Consider the following 20,664-nt stretch of genomic DNA (forward strand, 5'->3'; position numbering starts at 1 on the left):
ACCCATGTAGCACGTGTGTCTGAAGTTCAGTCATAAGGACTACATGGGAAAGTTGCTCCCCTGCTATTATCATGAAGAAAGTTGGCCATACTTGAGACATGTAAGCTTGAGTATGCAGTAACATAACACATAACAGTAACATTGATAACCTGAACGCGTCGGGTCCAGAACCGACAAACCTGGCGGTCCTTAACTCGGGGACCTGCATGGTGTAGATAGGTGTTGTAACCATACAGATATTGCTCTCCCCCTCATTACAGCTAAGGCATGAAAAACTAGTATTGATACATGACATTGGGACAAATTGATATAACATCCGCGATTATACTCAGATAAGCCCCTGAGGATTAAGTGTGCAGTCCCAGGAGGCCAACTAGATTGGACGACATTCCTAAAACTTGGCCGGGACACACTATATCACATAGCAAACATCATCAAAGTCAGGGGGTCTTCAGACAAGTCCCATCCGAAACAGACATGAGGGGATGGTTAATACTTGCTGTGTGCAGGCGATGAATAGGTCAGCGCGGTGGAGGACACGCAGATCTCCTCGAGGCCCAGTCCTCAGCCTCCCTGGGGTCACTAAAGAAAACGGTTTTCTCGCCATCTATGACTCTGAGGCGGGCCGGGTAGGCCATAGAGTACTGTAGATTTAGTTCCCGGAGGCGGCGTTTAACCGCAACAAATGTGGCTCTCCTCTTCTGGAGATCAGCTGAGAAAGCCGGGAAAAGGGAGACCCGTGCATTGTCGTGCCTGATATCCTGCTTGCTTCTAGCCTGACTAAGAACAAGATCGCGGTCTCTCCAATTCAAAAGGCGCGCCAGGAGAGGTCTTGGGGGAGCTCCGGGTGGGGGGTATCTGGCTGGAACACGGTGGGCTCTCTCCACCGCATACGCAGGAGAGTAGGGCGCCTCAGGAAACTGCTCCTTGAACCAGGCCTCCAAGAATGCCGCCGGATCTCTGCCCTCAGCTTTCTCAGGTAGGCCCAGGATCCTCACATTATTGCGACGCAATCTATTTTCCAGGTCGTTGCACTTCTGTTGCCACTGACCAACGGAGCGCTCCAGATCTTGCACTCTCCCTTCCATCGGTCTGGTTAGGTCTTCCAGGGCAGACACTCGGTCCTCAGTGGTCTTGACCCGATCCCTCAGTTGCTGCATATCATGGCGGAGCAGGCTGACATCCACCCTCACCTCCAGCTTCCCGGTGAGCGAGGACTGGCATGATGATATCACCACCAGCAGCTGATCGTAAGCAGCTTTGAGAGTAAACTCAAGCTCGTTGTTGTCTTTAGCCTCTGCCTGCTGGGCGGCCTGCCCGCGGGTGACTGCCACGCGCGTTGGAGTTGTGGTCGCGGCGCCATTTTGGGCCTCAGGTCTGGCGAACTCTTTCAGCCTCTCAGCGGCTGTCTGTGCTTTGTTAGGCCCCATATTCGGTGTGCGGGGTCTCCTCCTGCGTCTACACACTGTCCATTCTGTGCCTGGAGTCGGCAGTTTGTCAGGATGGTGCAGGATTGTTGAGGGTAAGCGGAGCTGCTCTCAAACGCGTGCTCTCATGCCGGTAGTTGGCCAGTTTTTACTGCTCAGTTTGCTGTTTATTAAAATTCCTAGGTCCTTTTCCATGTCAGTGTTACCGAGTGTTTTACCATTTAGTATGTATGGGCGATTTGCATTATTCCTTACCATGTGCATAACCTTACATTTGTCAGTGTTAAACCTCATCTGCCCAAGCCTCTAATCTATACAGATCCATCTGTAGCTGTATATTGTCCCCTTCAGTGTTAATTACTTTACACAGTTTAGTGTCATCTGCAAAAATTTATATTTTACTGTGCAAGCCTTCTACAAGATCATTAATAAAAATATTGAAGAGAATAGGACCCAATACTGACCCCTGAGGTACTCCGCTAGTGAGTGACCCCATCTGAGTGTGTACCATTAATAACTACCCTCTGTTTTCTATCATTGAGCTAGTTACTTACCCACATACAGATGTTTTCTCCCAGTCTGAGCATTCTCATTTTATATACTAACCTTTTATGTGGTACAGTGTCAAATGCTTTGGAGAAGTCCAGATATACGACATCCATTGATTCACCACTGTCAAGTCTAGAACTTACCTCCTCATAGAAACTGATTAAATTAGTTTGACATGACTGATCCCTCATTAAACCATTCTGATATGATGTTATTTGCTTGTTTTCATTGAGATCCTCCAAGATAACATCTCGTAGAAAACCTTAAAATAGTTTACCCACAACAGATGTTAAACTTACAGGCCTATAGTCTCCAGGGTCTGTTTTTGCAACCTTTTTGAATATTGGCACCACATTTTCTATTCGCCAATCCTGTGGAACACCCCCTGTCAGTATAGAGTCAGTAAATATCAGAAATAAGGGTCTGGCTATGACATTACTTAATTCTCTTAGGATACGGGGGTGTATGCCATCTGGTCCTGTTGAGTCTGCACACTGCAGAAAGACGCAGCAGTTGGCACCTGTGTTTCGTCATCATCAGAGACGTGCTGAGGTGGTATTCCCATGTCCTCATCATCAGGAAACATAAGTGGTTGTGCGTTAGTGCATTCTATCTCTTCCACCCCTGGGGAAGGGCTAGGTGGATGCCCTTGGGAAACCCTGCCAGCAGAGTCTTCAAACAGCATAACTTGAGGCTCAGACAGTTTCCCTGATATGCATGGGGGTGATGTGACAGACTGATGGGCTTGGTTTTCATGCGCCATCTGTGCGCTTTCTGCAGAAGACTGGGTGGGAGATAATGTGAACGTGCTGGATGCACTGTCGGCCACCCAATTGACTAATGCCTGTACCTGCTCAGGCCTTACCATCCTTAGAATGGCATTGGGCCCCACCAAATATGGCTGTAAATTCTGGCGGCTACTGGGACCTGAGGTAGTTGGTACACTAGGACGTGTGGCTGTGGCAGAACGGCCACGTCCTCTCCCAGGACCAGAGGGTCCACTAACACCACCACGACCATGTCCGCGTCCCTTACTAGATGTTTTCCTCATTGTTACCGTTCACCACAATAAGAAAAATATTATTCGGGCCAATGTATTGAATTAAAATTCAGGCCTTTTTTTACAGACACCTAACACTATCTGGCTATCTATTTAGGTACCGTATTACACTAATACAGGCACACCAGTAATGACAGATTTAGCTGAATATAAATTTGAGGCCTATTATTTAGGCGCTGGGTGACAGGTATACTTTTTTATGGACAGAATTAGACTTGGATCTGCACTGTAGCGTGTGTGTGAAGTTCTTGAGAATTACCCTATCAGCACCTTGAATCTAATCTACCCTTTTAGGGATAGATTTAAAGTAGGCCTGATACAGCAGAAACCACAAATTTTGAGAATTGCAAATTTGGGAATTGTTTTTCAACCCAGAACAAAAACTGTGCTTTAACGGACACTAAAAATAACTTGACCAGCTAAAACAGTACAGATTTGGATGAATATAAATGTGAGGCCTATTTTTTAGGCGCTGGGTGACAGGTATACGTTTAATCACAGAATTAGACTTGGATCTGCACTGTAGCGTGTGTGTGAAGTTCTTGAGAATTACCCTATCAGCACCTTGAATCTAATATACCCTTTTAGGGATAGATTTAAAGTAGGCCTGATACAGCAGAAACCACTAATTTTGAGAATTGCAAATTTGGGAATTGTTTTTCAACCCAGAACAAAAACTGTCCTTTAACGGACACAAAAAATAACTTGACCAGCTAAAACAGTACAGATTTGGATGAATATAAATGTGAGGCCTATTTTTTAGGCGCTGGGTGACAGGTATACGTTTAATCACAGAATTAGACTTGGATCTGCACTGTAGCGTGTGTGTGAAGTTCTTGAGAATTACCCTATCAGAACCTTGAATCTAATATACCCTTTTAGGGATAGATTTAAAGTAGGCCTGATACAGCAGAAACCACTAATTTTGAGAATTGCAAATTTGGGAATTGTTTTTCAACCCAGAACAAAAACTGTGCTTTGACGGACACTAAAAATAACTTGACCAGCTAAAACAGTACAGATTTGGATGAATATAAATGTGAGGCCTATTTTTTAGGCGCTGGGTGACAGGTATACGTTTAATCACAGAATTAGACTTGGATCTGCACTGTAGCGTGTGTGTTAAGTTTTTGAGAATTACCCTATCAGCACCTTGAATCTAATATACCCTTTTAGGGATAGATTTAAAGTAGGCTTGATACAGCAGAAACCACTAATTTTGAGAATTGCAAATTTGGGAATTGTTTTTCAACCCAGAACAAAAACTGTGCTTTGACGGACACTAAAAATAACTTGACCAGCTAAAACAGTACAGATTTGGATGAATATAAATGTGAGGCCTATTTTTTAGGTGCTGGGTGACAGGTATACGTTTAATCACAGAATTAGACTTGGATCTGCACTGTAGCGTGTGTGTGAAGTTCTTGAGAATTACCCTGTCAGCACCTTAAATCTAATATACCCTTTTAGGTATAGATTTAAAGTAGGCCTGATACAGCAGAAACCACTAATTTTGAGAATTGCAAATTTGGGAATTGTTTTTCAACCCAGAACAAAAACTGTGCTTTGACGGACACTAAAAATAACTTGACCAGCTAAAACAGTACAGATTTGGATGAATATAAATGTGAGGCCTATTTTTTAGGTGCTGGGTGACAGGTATACGTTTAATCACAGAATTAGACTTGGATCTGCACTGTAGCGTGTGTGTTAAGTTTTTGAGAATTACCCTATCAGCACCTTGAATCTAATATACCCTTTTAGGGATAGATTTAAAGTAGGCCTGATACAGCAGAAACCACTAATTTTGAGAATTGCAAATTTGGGAATTGTTTTTCAACCCAGAACAAAAACTGTGCTTTGACGGACACTAAAAATAACTTGACCAGCTAAAACAGTACAGATTTGGATGAATATAAATGTGAGGCCTATTTTTTAGGTGCTGGGTGACAGGTATACGTTTAATCACAGAATTAGACTTGGATCTGCACTGTAGCGTGTGTGTTAAGTTTTTGAGAATTACCCTATCAGCACCTTGAATCTAATATACCCTTTTAGGGATAGATTTAAAGTAGGCCTGATACAGCAGAAACCACTAATTTTGAGAATTGCAAATTTGGGAATTGTTTTTCAACCCAGAACAAAAACTGTGCTTTGACGGACACTAAGGCCTCATGCACACGACCGTTGTGTGCATCCGTGGCCGTTGTGCCGTTTTCCGTTTTTTTTCGCGGACCCGTTGACTTTCAATGGGTCCGTGGAAAAATCGGAAAATGCACCGTTTTGCAGCCGAGACCGTGATCCGTGTATCCTGTCCGTCAAAAAAATATGACCTGTCCTATTTTTTTGACGGACAACGGTTCACGGACCCATTCAAGTCAATGGATCTGTGAAAGAACACGGATGCACACAAGATTGGCATCCGTGTCCGTGATCCGTGGCCGTAAGTTACTTTTATACAGACGGATCCGAAGATCCGTCTGCATAAAAGCTTTTTCAGAGCTGAGTTTTCACTTCGTGAAAACTCAGAACCGACAGTATATTCTAACACAGAGGTGTTCCCATGGTGATGGGGACGCTTCAGGTTAGAATATACTAAAAGAACTGTGTACATGACTGCCCCCTGCTGCCTGGCAGGTGCTGCCAGGCAGCAGGGGGCAGCCCCCCCCTGTAGTTAACACATTGGTGGCCAGTGTGGCCGCCCCCCCTCCCTCCCTCCCCTGTAGTTAACTCATTGGTGGCCAGTGTGGCCGGCCCCCCCCCTCTCTCACCTGTAGTTAACTCATTGGTGGCCAGTGGGCCCCCCCCTCCCCTGTAGTTAACTCATTGGTGGCCAGTGCGGCCAGCCCCCCTCCCTCCCCTGTAGTTAACTCGTTGGTGGCCAGTGGGCCCCCCCCTCCCCTGTAGTTAACTCATTGGTGGCCAGTGCAGCCGGCCCCCCTCCCTCCCCTGTAGTTAACTCGTTGGTGGCCAGTGGCCCCCCCCTCCCTCCCCTGTAGTTAACTCGTTGGTGGCCAGTGGGCCTTCTCCCTTCCCTCCCCCTCCTAATTAAAATCTCCCCCCTATCATTGGTGGCAGCGGAGTGTACCGATCGGAGTCCCAGTTTAATCGCTGGGGCTCCGATCGGTAACCATGGCAACCAGGACGCTACTGCAGTCCCGGTTGCCATGGTTACTTAGCAATTTGTAGAACCATTATACTTACCTGTGAGCTGCGATGTCACTTACCAGTAGGAGGAGCTCCCGGCCGGACCTGTCACTTTCCAGTAGGAGGAGCTCCCGACCGGACGCAGACATCGCAGCTCACAGGTAAGTATAATGGTTCTACAAATTGCTAAGTAACCATGGCAACCGGGACTGCAGTAGCGTCCTGGTTGCCATGGTTACTGATCGGAGCCCCAGCGATTAAACTGGGACTCCGATCGGTACACTCCGCTGCCACCAATGATAGGGGGGAGATTTTAATTAGGAGGGGGAGGGAGGGGAGAAGGCCCACTGGCCACCAACGAGTTAACTACAGGGGAGGGAGGGGGGGGCCGGCCACACTGGCCACCAATGAGTTAACTACGGGGGGGGGGGCTGCCCCCTGCTGCCTGGCAGCACCTGCCAGGCAGCAGGGGACAGTCATGTACACAGTTCTTTTAGTATATTCTAACCTGAAGCGTCCCCATCACCATGGGAACGCCTCTGTGTTAGAATATACTGTCGGATTTGAGTTTCACGATGCAACTCAAATCCGACGGTATATTCTAACATAGAGGCGTTCCCATGGTGATGGGACGCTTCAAGTTAAAATATACCATCGGATTGGAGAAAACTCTGATCCGATGGTATATTAACTCCTGACTTTACATTGAAAGTCAATGGGGGACGGATCCGTTTGAAATTGCACCATATTGTGTCAACGTCAAACGGATCCGTCCCCATTGACTTGCATTGTAATTCAGGACGGATCCGTTTGGCTCCGCACGGCCAGGCGGACACCAAAACGACTTTTTTTTCATGTCCGTGGATCCTCCAAAAATCAAGGAAGACCCACAGACGAAAAAACGGTCACGGATCACGGAAAAACGGAACCCCGTTTTGCGGACCGCAAAAAAATACGGTCGTGTGCATGAGGCCTAATTTGGGCCTTACTGACAAAGCGTTTTTCTTCCTTTTTTCATCGTTGAGATCCAAGCGCTATAACTTTTTTATTTTACCATCTATATAGCTTTATGAGGGCTTGTTTTTTGCAGGACAAGTTGTAGTTTTCAATGGCGTCATTTTGGGGTAATTTTAACTCTTTCTTTGAGGGAGATGGGAAAAACAGCAATACTGCCACAGCGTTTTTACGTTATAAATTTTACGGCATTCATTTTTCGGTATTAATAACATAATATATTTATTCTCTGGGTCAGTGATACCAAACACATAGGTTTTTTCTGTTTTACTACTTATTTGCAATAAAAAAAACCTTTTTTTTAAAGAAAAAAATGCTTTTGCATTACTGCTTCCCAAGACCCATAACTTTTTTTTTTTTATTTCTATACAGTTGTGTGAGGGCTTGATTTTTGTGGGACAAATTTTATTTTTCATTGGTATTATTTTAGAGTAAATGGCGCTTTTTGATCGATTGTTATTTCAGTTTTTTCGGTGGCAACTAAGAATAAATGAGCAATTCAGTTTTTTTTTAGTTTTTTTATTTTACGTCGTTCACCGTAGGGGATAATTTACCTGATATTTATGTAGTCCGAGTCGTTATGGACACGGAAATACCAAACATATGGGGGAGATATTTTTTTTGCAATTTTTTTTTATTTCAATGGAAAAAAGCTTAATTTTTTTAATGGGATTTTTTTATTGAATAAATGTTTTTTTGTGTGTTTTTTTTCCCACTTAATAGTCCCACAAGGGGATTATAACAGACACCATTCTGATTGATTTAAAAATGCAATGCATTATCCCTATAGTACATTGCATTTTAATGTCAGTGCTATTCTGACATTGACCAGCAGGCTGCGCCAGAGAGACCCCAGCCAGCCTTCACACACATCGGCACCTCTCTATCGCATTTGTGGGGTGCCAATGGGAGACAGAGGGAGTCCGTTCCCTCTGTCAGCACTTTACATGCGCCGGGCGCCATTGCCCACGGCATGTAAAGTGTTAAACAGCCTGGATCGGCACTCCTGTGAGCCAAGCCCATGCTCCCCACTGCATGGGAGACCCGTGCATCCCTTAGACCGGGACACCGTAAAAAAGCGGCGGCCCAGCCTAAGGCCCCTTAGTGACCGCAGTAAAAAGGCGTATGGCTCGTCGCTAAGGGGTTAAAGTTCGGTGCACAAGGTTCAGACTATCTAAGAATTCCGTTATGGATTCCGCTACCACGGTCCATAAGTTATGGTCTGTGGTAGCGGAATCCATAACGAAATTATTAGATAACCCGAACCTTGTACGCCGAACTTGAAACACAAGTTCGCTCATCCCTAACTGCGACCACAGGGGTGAATAAAGTGTTTTTCTTTTCACAAATTTTTTGGGAGAGTGCTACAATTTTTTAAAATTCTTATATTGTTTTGGATATTTGGCCTGATGTGCTGCCATTGTCATAAAATTCTTCCATGCCGTGAACCACAGAAACAAGTTCCATATCAATTACATTACAAAATGTTAACCTGCTAGGGAAAAATGCTGTAATTGTACTCTACCACTCCAAATTCTATATGCCGATATGGGGTCTTTTCCGATCCGTGCCCTGCTTATGTTGATGCGGGCTCACTGTATTTAGGCTGCTGAGCTACTCAAAACTCTGCTCTCCCGGCGTCACACATGGTTGGGGACAGTATCCTCAGTCTGCCTCTGTCTTCTATTGGTCGAGTGGTCCTCTCTGTTTGAACTACAAAGGGAGGATTCCGATGTACTTCTAGGATGTAGAAAACTAAGATAGAAGCATAGAGATAGGAGTGGCAATTGTAAAGGGCCCCAGAAAACCGCACTTCTACTTACAAACGCGTTTCGAAGCTAACATGCTCCTTCCTCAGTGGTAATAGATAAGTGTTCGCTTGGTTGAGTTTTTATAAGGTTGTTCATTAATTAGGAGGGCGGTATTTGCCATAATTGATATCTTTTCCAATACCTGGACTGGAATTAAATCTATACTCAACTAGATGGTGGACCTCCCAAAAGGGCATTTCACATTATCATATATTATCGGATGATAGTGTGCAACATAAAAATAACATGAAATAAAAACATAATGCAAAGATATACCCAAAGTAAAATAAAACCATAACACAAAATACGCCTGTGCGTTTTTGATGCGATTTCTAATATTTTTTTGTGAACAGTTCTCCATATTCATTTTACTGTCTTTATAATCATGTTCATTTGAAAAAGATCCATTAAAGGCCTAAATTTCACATGATGTATTGATTTTGTTTTCCTTTCTTATGTAAAATTATTTCAAAATTTTTTTTTTACATAGGAAAGGAAAACAAAATCACTAGAAAAAAAAATAAAAAAATAGAAAAACAGACATATTTGGTATCACCGCTTCCGTAACAACTGGCTCCTTAAAAATACCACATGACCTAAAAATAAAATAAAAACTGTGCTAAAAAAACTATTTTTTGTCATCTTACATCACAAAAAGTGCAACACCAAGCAATCAAAAAGGCGTATGCCCCCCAAAATAGTACCAATCTAACCGTCACCTCATCCCGCAAACAATTAGCCCCTACCTAAGACAATCGCCCAAAAAATAAAAATAAACTATGGCTCTCAGACTATGAAGACACTAAAACATGATTTTTTTTGCTTCAAAAATGCTTTTATTGTGTTAAATGTAGAAAAAAATGAAAAAAATTACATATTAGGTATCACTGCATCCGTAACAACCTGCTCTATAAAAATACAACATGACCTAACCCCTCAGGTGAACACCGCAAAAAAGAATAAAGTAAAAACGGTGTAAAAAAAACATTAAATAGCAAGCGATCAAAAAATCATATGCACCCCAAAATAGTGGCAATCAAACCGTCATCTCATCCCACAAAAATTATACCCTACCTAAGACAATCACCAAAAATAAACTATGGCTATCAGACTATGGAGACACTAAAACATGATTTTTTTTGTTTCAAAAATGCTTTTATTGTGATAAATGTAGAAAAAAATAAAAAAGTATACATATTAGGTATTGCCACATCCATAACAACCTGCTTTAAAAAAATATTACATGAACTAACCCCTCATGTGGACACCGTAAAAATAATAAAATTTAAAACTGTTTAAAAAGCCATTTTTTGTCACCTTACATCACAAATTTTTTTGGGTTTCAAAATGCTTTTATTGTGTTAAATGTAAAAAAAATTAAAAAGTAGACATATTAGGTATCGCCGCATCCGTAACAACCTGCTCTATAAAAATACCACATGACCTAACCCCTTAGGTGAACACCGTAAAAAATAAATAAAGTAAAAACTGTGTCCAAAAAGCCATTTTTTGTCACCTTACATCACAAAAAAATGTAATAGCAAGCGATCAAAAAGTCATATGCACCACAAAATAGTGCCAATCAAACCGTCATCTCATCATGCAAAAATTATACCCTACCTAAGACAATCGCCCAAAAAAAAAATATATATATGGCTCTCAGACTATGGAGACACTAAAACATGATTTTTGTTTTTGTTTCCAAAATTCTTTTACTGTGCAAAACTTAAATAAATAAAAATACATATTAGGTATTGCCGCGCCTGTAACAACCTGCTGTATAAAAATATCACAAAAACTAACCCCTCATTTGGACACCGGAAAAAAAAAAACCTGTTAAAAAAGCAATTTTTTTGTCACCTTATATCACAAAAAGTGTAATACCAAGCAATCAAAAAGTCATATGCACCCTAAAATAGTACAAATCAAACCATCATCTCATCCTGAAAAAAATGAGCCCCAACATAAGACAGTTGCCCAAAAAAAGAAAAAAAAACTATGGCTTTCAGAATATGGAGACACTAAAATATAGTTTTTTTCAAAAATGCTTTATTATGTAAGACTAAAACAAACAACAACAAAAAAGTTGTCATATTTGGTATTGTCGCGTCTGTAATGACCTGCTCTATAAAAATAGCACATGATCTAACCTGTCAGATGAACATTGTAAATAACAAAATAAAAACAGTGCCAAAACAGCTATTTTTTGTTACCTTGCCTCACAAAAAGTGTAATATAGATCAAGCAAAAATCATATGTACCCTAAAATAAACTTTTTTAGAGTATCTACTCTAGGGGTGCATCAGGGGATCTTCAAATGTGACATGGCAACCTAAAATGATCCCAGTGAAATCTGCCCTCCAAAAACCACATGGCGCTCCTTTCCTTCTGCGCCCTGCTGTGTGCCCCTACAGCAGTTTACGACCACATATGGGGTGTTTCTGTAAACTACAGAATCAGGTTAATAAATATAGAGTTTTATTTGGCTGTTAACCCTTGTTTTGTTACTGGAAGAAATTGATTAAAATGAAAAATCTGCCAAAATAGTGAAATTCTGAAATTTCATCTCCATTTTCCATTAATTCTTGTGGAACACCTAAAGGGTTAACAAAGTTTGCAAAAATCAGTTTTGAATACTTTTAGGGGTGTAATTTCTAAAATGGGGCCATTTTTTGGTGTTTTCTATTATGTAAGCCTGACAAATTAACTTCAGACCTGAACTGGTCCTGAAAAAGTGGGTTTTGGAAATTTTCTGAAAAGTTTCAAGATTTGCTTCTAAACATCTAAGCCTTCTAACGTCCCCAAAAAATAAAATGGCATTCACAAAATGATCCAAACATAAAGTAGACATATGGGAAATGTAAAGTAATAACTATTATATGAGGTATCACTATCTGTTTTAAAAGCAGAGACATCATGGGTGTACTACAGCCGTGTCCACATCAGTTTTTTACTCGTTTCGCACCTGCCTTCTCAGGGGGTACAACAAGCATTATTAATCATTTGAAAACCATGCTGATTTGAGGTAGAACTGCAGGATGTTATGGTTTTCAGCTGCTACATGTGTCTATAACCTTAATAAATAACTATTTTCAGCTTTTACCTGAAGAGTTATGTATAACATATTAAATGTAATAAATATGTTTATTTTTCCCTAATAACTTATATTTTGTATTTTTACTCCACAGATGCAAGCATGTATGCACATTATCTATTTAATGCATTTGATGCTGCCCAGTCTGGATCAGTAAAATTTGAGGTAAATCATCACATTAATAAAATAAAAGACAAAAAATAAATAAATAGTCATTTCTTATAAGTGTACTTTTTAAAAAGCGCTGACTAGGTTAATTACGTGAGCCATGCAGGGAACATGTGCTATTTCCCCCTGGTCTAGTGCAGCAAGTATTTTTCCTTCACCTTAGGCCTCATGCACACGACCGTTGTGTGCATCCGTGTCCGTTGTTCCATTTTCCGTGATTTTCTGCGGACCCATTGACTTTCAATGGGTCAGTTGAAAACTCGGAAAATGCACCGTTTTTCATCCATGTCCGTGATCCGTGTTTCCTGTCCTATTTTTTTGACGAACAACGGTTCACGGACCCATTCAAGTCAATGGGTCAGTGAAAAAACACGGATGCACACAAGATTGTCATCCGCGTCCGTGATCCGTGTCCGTAGGCTACTTTCACACAGACGGATCCGCAGATCTGTCTGCATAAAAGCTTTTTTAGATCAGAATTTTCACTTCGACAGTATATTCTAACACAGAGGCGTTCCCATGGTGATGGGGACGCTTCAAGTTAGAATATACTAAGAACTGTGTACATGACTGCCCCCTGCTGCCTGGCAGCACCCGATCTCTTACAGGGGGCTGTGATCCGCACAATTAACCACTCCTGAGGGGTTAATTGTGCGTATCATAGCCCCCTGTAAGAGATCAGGTGCTGTCAGGCAGGAGGGGGCAGACCCCCCTCCCTCCCCAGTTTTAAATTCATTGGTGGCCAGTGCGGCCCCCCTCCCTCCCTCATATTATATTCAATGGTGGCCAGTGCGGCCCCCCTTCCTCCCCTGTATTACATTCATTGGTGGCCAGTGCGGCCCCCCCTCCCTCCCTCCCCTGTATTAAATTCATTGGTGGCCAGTGCGGCCTCCCCTCTCCCCCCCTCCTAATAAAAATCCCCCCCCCCATCATTGGTGGCAGCGGAGAGTTCCGATCGGAGTCCCAGTGTAATTGCTGGGACTCCGATCGGTAACCATGGCAACCAGGATGCTACTGCAGTCCTGGCTGTCATGGTTACTTAGCAATTTTAGAAGCATTATACTTACCTGCGCTGTCTGTGCCCGGCCGGGCGCTCCTCCTACTGGTAAGTGACAGGTCTGTGCTATACGCAATGCACCGCACAGACCTTTCACTTACCAGTAGGAGGAGCGCCCCCGGCCGAACTTTAGGATTTTTGGACCCTGGACCTGAACCCGAACATTTCAGTAAAAGTTCGGGTTCGGGGTTCGGTGTTCGGCGCTTTCTTGGCGCTTTTTGAAAGGCTGCAGAGCAGCCAATCAGCAAGGGTTTAACTGTGTGCCCTTAGAAGCCATCACAGCCATGTGATAAAGACCACACAGGTCGAAACGTTGCATAGTGTTGGTGAATAAACCTTTGAGAGAATCAAGACTGGAGAGTTTTTTACAAGTGCATCTAGTGTGGGTCAGGGCGTGTGAGATACACCCTTTAAATACAGGGGTTCTATTCAGGTATTTGAAATACAGCCATTTTGTGCACAAATCTTTAATTGCAGCCTAGTGTGTCTCAGGGCGTCTGAGATACACTGTTTATATACAGGGGTTTTATTCTTCTATTAATAAAACACCCTTTTTTTGGGCAAAAAACTCAATTGTTGCGCCCTTGCAGCATCAAGACGTTTGAAATTCCAGGGTTATATACTGCTGTCATATTCAGTTATTAAACAAACACCCGTTTGGGCTTAAAAAATTTATTTGGCAGCCTTTGCTGCAGATGTCATTGTGAGACACACCCTTTATATATTTGGGTTCTATTCAGATATTTGAAATACAGCCATTTTGGGCATAAATCTTTAATTGCTGCCTAGTGTGGGTCAGGGCATGTGAGATACACCCTGTATATACAGGGGTTATATTCTTCTATTAATAAAACACCCTTTTTTGGGCAAAATACACAATTGTTGCGCCCTTGCAGCAGAGGAGACGTTTGAAATTCCAGGGTTATATACTGCTGTCATATTCAGTAATTAAAACAAACACCCGTTTGGGCTTAGAAAATTTATTTGGCAGCCTTTGCTGCAGATGTCATTGTGAGACACACCTTTTATATATTTGGGCTCTATTCAGATATTTGAAATACAGCCATTTTGGGCATAAATCTTTAATTGCGGCCTAGTGTGGGTCAGGGCATGTGAGATACACCCTTTAAATACAGGGCTTCTATTCAGGTATTTGAAATACAGCCATTTTGTGCACAAATCTTTAATTGCAGCCTAGTGTGGGTCAGGGCATCTGAGATGCACTTATATACAGGGGTTTTATTCTTCTATTAATAAAACACCCTTTTTGGGGCAAAAAACACAATTGTTGCACCCTTACAGCATCAAGACGTTTGGAACTCCAGGGTTATATACTGCTGTCATATTCAGTTATTAAACAAATACCCATTTGTGCTTAAAATTTTTATTTCGCAGCCTTTGCTGCAGGTGTCATTGTGGGACACACCATTTATATATTTGGGTTATATTCAGATATTTGAAATACAGCAATTTTGTGCACAAATCTTTAATTGCGGCCTAGTGTGGGTCAGGGCATGTGAGATACACCCTTTAAATACAAGGCTTCTATTCAGGTATTTGAAATACAGCCATTTTGGGCAGAAATCTTTAATTGTGGCCTATTGTGGGTCAGAGCGTGTAAGAAACACCCTGTATATACAGGGGTTCTATACAGGTATTTGAAATACAGCGATTTTGGGCACAAATCTTTAATTGCGGCCTAGTGTGTGTCAGGGTGTGTGAGATACACCCTTTAAATACAGGGTTTATATTCAGGTATTTGAAATAAAGCCATTTTGGGCACAAATCTTTAATTGCGGCCTAGTGTGTGTCAGGGTGTGTGAGATACACCCTTTAAATACAGGGTTTATATTCAGGTATTTGAAATAAAGCCATTTTGGGCACAAATCTTTAATTGCGGCCTAGTGTATGTCAGGGTGTGTGAGATACACCCTTTAAATACAGGGTTTATATTCAGGTATTTGAAATAAAGCCATTTTGGGCACAAATCTTTAATTGCGGCCTAGTGTATGTCAGGGTGTGTGAGATACACCCTTTAAATACAGTGGTTCTATTCAGGTATTATAAATACAGCCATTTTGTGCACAAATCTTTAATTGCAGCCTAGTGTTTGTCAGGGCGTGTGAGATACACCCTTTAAATACAGGGGTTCTATTCAGGTATTTGAAATACAGCCATTTTGGGCAAACAAATTTAATTGAGGCCTAGTCTGGTTCAGGGCGTGTGAGATACACCCTGTACATACTGTCGTTCTATTCTACTACAGTCCTGATCAAAAGTTTAAGACCACTTAAAAAATGGCAAAAAATCATATTTAGCATGGCTGGATCTTAACAAGGTTCCAAGTAGAGCTTCAACATGCAACAAGAAGAAATGGGAGTGAGACAAAACATTTTTTGAGCATTCAATTTAATGAAAACAACGAATAAACTGAAACAGGCTGTTTTTCAGCTGATCAAAAGTTTAGGACACCACCTCCAAAAAAAAACTAAACCCCCCCAAAACAGAAATCCAACTTCCAAACATGAACTAAGTAATGAGTAGATCCGTGGTTATTGTTTATCACTTAAAAAATTTGTTTTGGCATGCTTGATACAAGCATTTCCATGAGGTGAGTGGGAACATTTCTCCAAGTGGTGAAGACGGCCGCACAAAGGCCATCTACTGTCTGGAACTGTTGTCCATTTTTGTAAACTTCCCTTGCCATCCGTCCCCAAAGGTTCTCAATTGGATTTAGATCAGGGGAACACGCAGGATGGGCCAAAAGAATGATGTTATTCTCCTGGAAGAAGTCCCTTCTCCTGCGGGTATTGTGTACTGTAGCGTTGTCCTGTTGAAAAACCCAGTTGTTACCACACAGACGAGGGCCCTCAGTCATGAGGAATGCTCTCTGCAACATCTGGACATAGCCAGCGGCCGTTTGACGCCCTTGCACTTCCGTTTGACGCCCTTGCACTTCCTGAAGCTCCATTGTTCCACTGAAGGAAAAAGCACCCCAGACCATTATGGCGCCCCCTCCACTGTGGCGCGTAGAAAACATCTCAGGTGGGATCTGCTAGTCATGCCAGTAACGTTGGAAACCATCAGGACCATCAAGGTTAAATTTTTTCTCATCAGAGAATAAAACTTTCTTCCACCTTTGAATGTCCCATGTTTGGTGCTCTCTTGCAAAGTCCAAACGAGCAGTACTGTGGCGTTCAATGAGACAAGGTCTTTGAAGATGTTTTTGTTTTTGAAGCCCTTCAGTCTCAGATGCCGTCTGATGGTTATGGGGCTGCAGTCAGCACCAGTAAGGGCCTTAATTTGGGTCGAGGATCGTCCAGTGTCTTGACGGACAGCCAATTGGATCCTCCGGCTCAGTGCTGATGAAATTTTTTGGGGTCTTCCACTTGACTTTTTTGTTCCATAACCCTCAGGATCATTTAAGAAATTCCAAATGACTGTCTTACTGCGTCCCACCTCAGCAGCGATGGCGCGCTGTGAGAGACCCTGCTTATGCAGTTCAACAACCCGACCACGTTAAAAAAGGGAGAGTTTTTTTTGCCTTTGCCATCACGACGTGTGACTACCTGACAGAAAATGACAATGAATCCACATCTTTGCACAGATTTGGCCTTTTAAGGGCATGTGGTCCTAAACTTTTGATCAGCTAAAAAACAACCTGTTTCAGTTTAATCGTTATTTTCAATTAATTAAATGCTCAAAAAATGTTTTGTCTCACTCTCATTTCTTCTTTTTGCATGTTGAAGCTCTACTTGGAACCTTGTTAAGATCCAACAATGTAAAATATGATTTTTTGCCATTTTTAAAGTGGTCTTAAACTTTTGATCAGGACTGTATTAATTAAACACCCATTTAGGGCAAGATCGCAAATTCGAGAAATATGAGGAGAGCGTCAAATAAGGGACGTGCCCCAGGTCGTGGTGCTGCTGGTGGAGCTCCTGTTGCAGGGAGAGGACGTGGTCAATCTGTGCCAGCTACACGCACAAGTGAAACACCTTCCTCGGGTGCGAGTAGGCGACAGAACCTGCAGCGGTATTTGGTCGGGCCTAATGCGGCTCTACGAATGGTGAGGCCTGAACAAGTACAGGCGATAGTAGATTGGGTTGCTGACAGTGGCTCCAGTTCATTCACATTGTCTCCTACCCAGTCTCCTGATGAAAGATCAGAGTTGGCACCTGCAAGCGATGTCAATCAGTCTTTCACCTCAACCCCTTGCAAATCAGCCAAGCAGTCTGAGCCCCAAGTCATGCAGCAGTCTCTTCTGGTTTTTGATGACTTTGTTAGCAAGGTTTCCCAGGGCCATCCACCGATCCCTGCCCCAGAAGTGGAAGAGATTCAGTGCACCGATGCCCAACCACTTATCTTTCAAGATGAGTACATGGGAGGACCATCGCAGCACGTCTCGGATGATGACGAAACACAGGTGCCAACTGCTGGGGCTTTCGAAAGCGTGCAGACTGACAAGGAGGGCAGGGGTGAAGACTGGGTGAAAGATGATGTGGAGGACGATGAGGTCCTCGATCCCACATGGAATCAAGGTCATGCGAGTGACCTATGTAGATCGGAGGAAGAGACGGTGGTCGCACAGAGCCACCAGCACAGCAGAAGAGGAAGCAGGGTGCAAAAGCGGAGCAGCCGTCCTCTAGACAGTACGCCTGCTACTGCCCACTGCAGCAAGGGACCGCGCACACCAAAGCCAGCTCCAAGGAGTTCCCTGGCGTGGCAGTTCTTCAGACAATGTGCTGACGACAAGACACAAGTGGTTTGCGCGCTGTGCAATCAGAGCCTGAAGCGAGGCATAAACCTTCTCAACCGGAGCACAACCTGCATGATCAGGCATTTAAGTGCTAAGCACGAACTGCAGTGTAGTAGACACCTCAAAAACCAAGAAAGGTCTCTGGCTCCTCCTGCTTCCTCTTCTGCTGCAGTCTCGGCCTCTTCATCCACCTCTGGAGTGACAGTGCCACCTGCCAACCCGCAAACAGAGGATCTTCCAGCAACACCACCACCTGGGTCACCAAGCATCTCCACAATGTCCCACGGAAGTGTTCAGCTCTCCATCTCCCAAACACTGGAGAGGAAGAGAAAGTACCCCCCCTACCAACCCACGATCCCTAGCCCTGAATGCCAGCATTTCTAAATTACTGGCCTTTGAAATGCTGTCATTCCGTCTGGTGGAGACGGATAGTTTTAAAGGCCTTATGGCGGTGGCTGTCCCACAGTACGTCGTGCCCAGCCGCCACTACTTTTCCAGGCGAGATATCCCTTCCCTGCACAACCAAGTAGAGGACAAAATCAGGTGTGCACTGCGCAAAGCCATATGTGGCAAGGTGCACCTTACTACGGATACGTGGACCAGTAATCACGGTCAGGGACGTTATATCTCCATAACAGCACACTGGGTAAATACAGTGGCGGCTGAGCCTAAGACGGATAGCAGTTTGGCGCATGTCCTTCCACCACCGAGGATTGCAGGGTGCTTCGGTTTGCCTCCTGTTGCTTCCTCCTCCTACTCTGCTTCCTCATCCTCTACCAGCTCTTCATCCGGTCAGCGTAACACATTCACCACCAACTTCAGCACAGTCAGGGGTAAACGACAGCAGGCAGTTTTAAAACGTATCTGTTTGGGGGACAAACCCCACACCGCGCAGGAGCTGTGGACGGGCCTTGAACAACAGACCGATGAGTGGTTTGTGCCAGTCAGCCTGAAGCCCGGCCTGGTGGTGTGCGAGAATGGGCGAAATCTCGTAGCAGCTCTAGGACTAGCCGGTTTGACGCACATCCCTTGCCTGGCGCATGTGCTGAATTTTGTGGTGCAGAGATTCCTTAAAAATTACCCCGATATGTCAGAGCTGCTACATAAATTGCGGGCCGTCTGTGCGCACTTTCGGCGTTCTCACCCTGCTGCTGCTCTCCTGTCAGCGCTGCAGCGTAACTTCGGACTTCCCGCTCACCGCCTTATAAGCGACGTGCCCACAAGGTGGAACTCCACCTTGCACATGCTGGCCAGACTGTGCGAGCAGCAGCAGGCGATACTGGAGATTCAGCTGCAGCACGCACGGGTGAGTCGCTCGGCGGAACAGCACCACTTCACCACCAATGACTGGGCCTCCATGTGAGACCTGTGTTCCTTGTTTCGCTGTTTTGAGTACTCCACCAACATTGGCCAGTGCCGATAACGCTGTTCTCAGCGTTACTATCCCACTTCTATGCCTCCTTGAAAAAACGCTGCTGGCGATGATGGAAGAGGATGTGGCACAAGAGGAGGAGGAGGAAGAGGGATCATTTCGTAGCGTTTCCGGACAGTCATTCCCAAGTGGCTCTGAGGGTGGGTTCCTACACCCACAAACCCAAGGTACACAATTGTCCAGCCAGGGCACAGTTCTGAAGGATGACGAGGTGGAGGATGAGGAGGAGGAGGAGGAACCATGTTCACAGCAGGGTGGCACCCAGACCAGCTCATGGCCATCACTGGTGCATGGCTGGGGGGATACAGAGGACACAGACGATACACCTCCCACAGAGTACAGCTTTTTATTGCCTCTGGGCAGCCTGGCACACATAAGCGATTACATGCTGGTGTCTCCACAACGAGTTGCCCACATTTTAACTTGTGCTGATTACTTGGTGGCCACATTGCTGGATTCCTGTTACAAGGACAACGTACCATCCTTAATTCCATCAATGGAGCGTGATCGTAAGATGCGCGAGTACAAGCACACGCTGGTTGACGCGCTGCTGGTGGCATTCCCACCTGACAGCAGGGCACAGTGGAAGCACCAGGCGAAGGCAGAGGAAGAGGTCGCCAACGCAGCTGGGGCACCGCCAGCACCTCAGAAGGCAGGGTTAGCATGGGCGAAATGTGGAAAAGCTTTGTCAGCACGCCACAACAACTAGCACCACCAGCTGATATGGAACGTCTTAGCAGGAGGCAGCATTTCACCAACATGGTGGAGCAGTATGTGTGCACACGCCTACAAGTGCTGAATGACGGGTCTGCCCCCTTCAACTTCTGGGTCTCCAAATTGGGCACATGGCCTGAGCTTCCCCTTTACGCCTTGGAGGTGCTGGCCTGCACTGCAGCCAGTGTATTATCTGAACGTGTTTTTAGCACGGCAGGGGGAGTCATCACAGACAAGCGCAGCCGCCTGTCCACAGCCAATGTGGACAAGCTCACGTTCATTAAAATGAACCAGGCATGGATCCCACAGGACTGGTCCGTACCTTGTGCAGAAAAGACATGTATACCTGCCTTAACCAGCCATTGTTATACTCCAGCGCAATTGCTCATTCTTGTATTTTGGATATTTCACACTCTTTTGGAGTGTACCCTA

At 44.1% G+C, this 20,664-nt stretch overlaps 1 protein-coding gene across 1 annotated transcript in view; it reads left to right on the plus strand.

Moving 5' to 3' along the window:
- The window catches only part of KCNIP1 (potassium voltage-gated channel interacting protein 1), a 656,186-nt gene that overhangs the window by 362,953 nt on the left and 272,569 nt on the right, over positions 1 to 20,664 (plus strand). Inside the window, exon 5 of the mRNA XM_040404788.1 lies at positions 12,197 to 12,267. Coding sequence (XP_040260722.1) covers positions 12,197 to 12,267 — 71 coding nt within the window. The remainder of the gene's footprint in view (positions 1 to 12,196; positions 12,268 to 20,664) is intronic.

Source organism: Bufo bufo, chromosome 1, assembly GCF_905171765.1.
Source record: "Bufo bufo chromosome 1, aBufBuf1.1, whole genome shotgun sequence".
Lineage (NCBI taxonomy): Eukaryota > Metazoa > Chordata > Amphibia > Anura > Bufonidae > Bufo > Bufo bufo.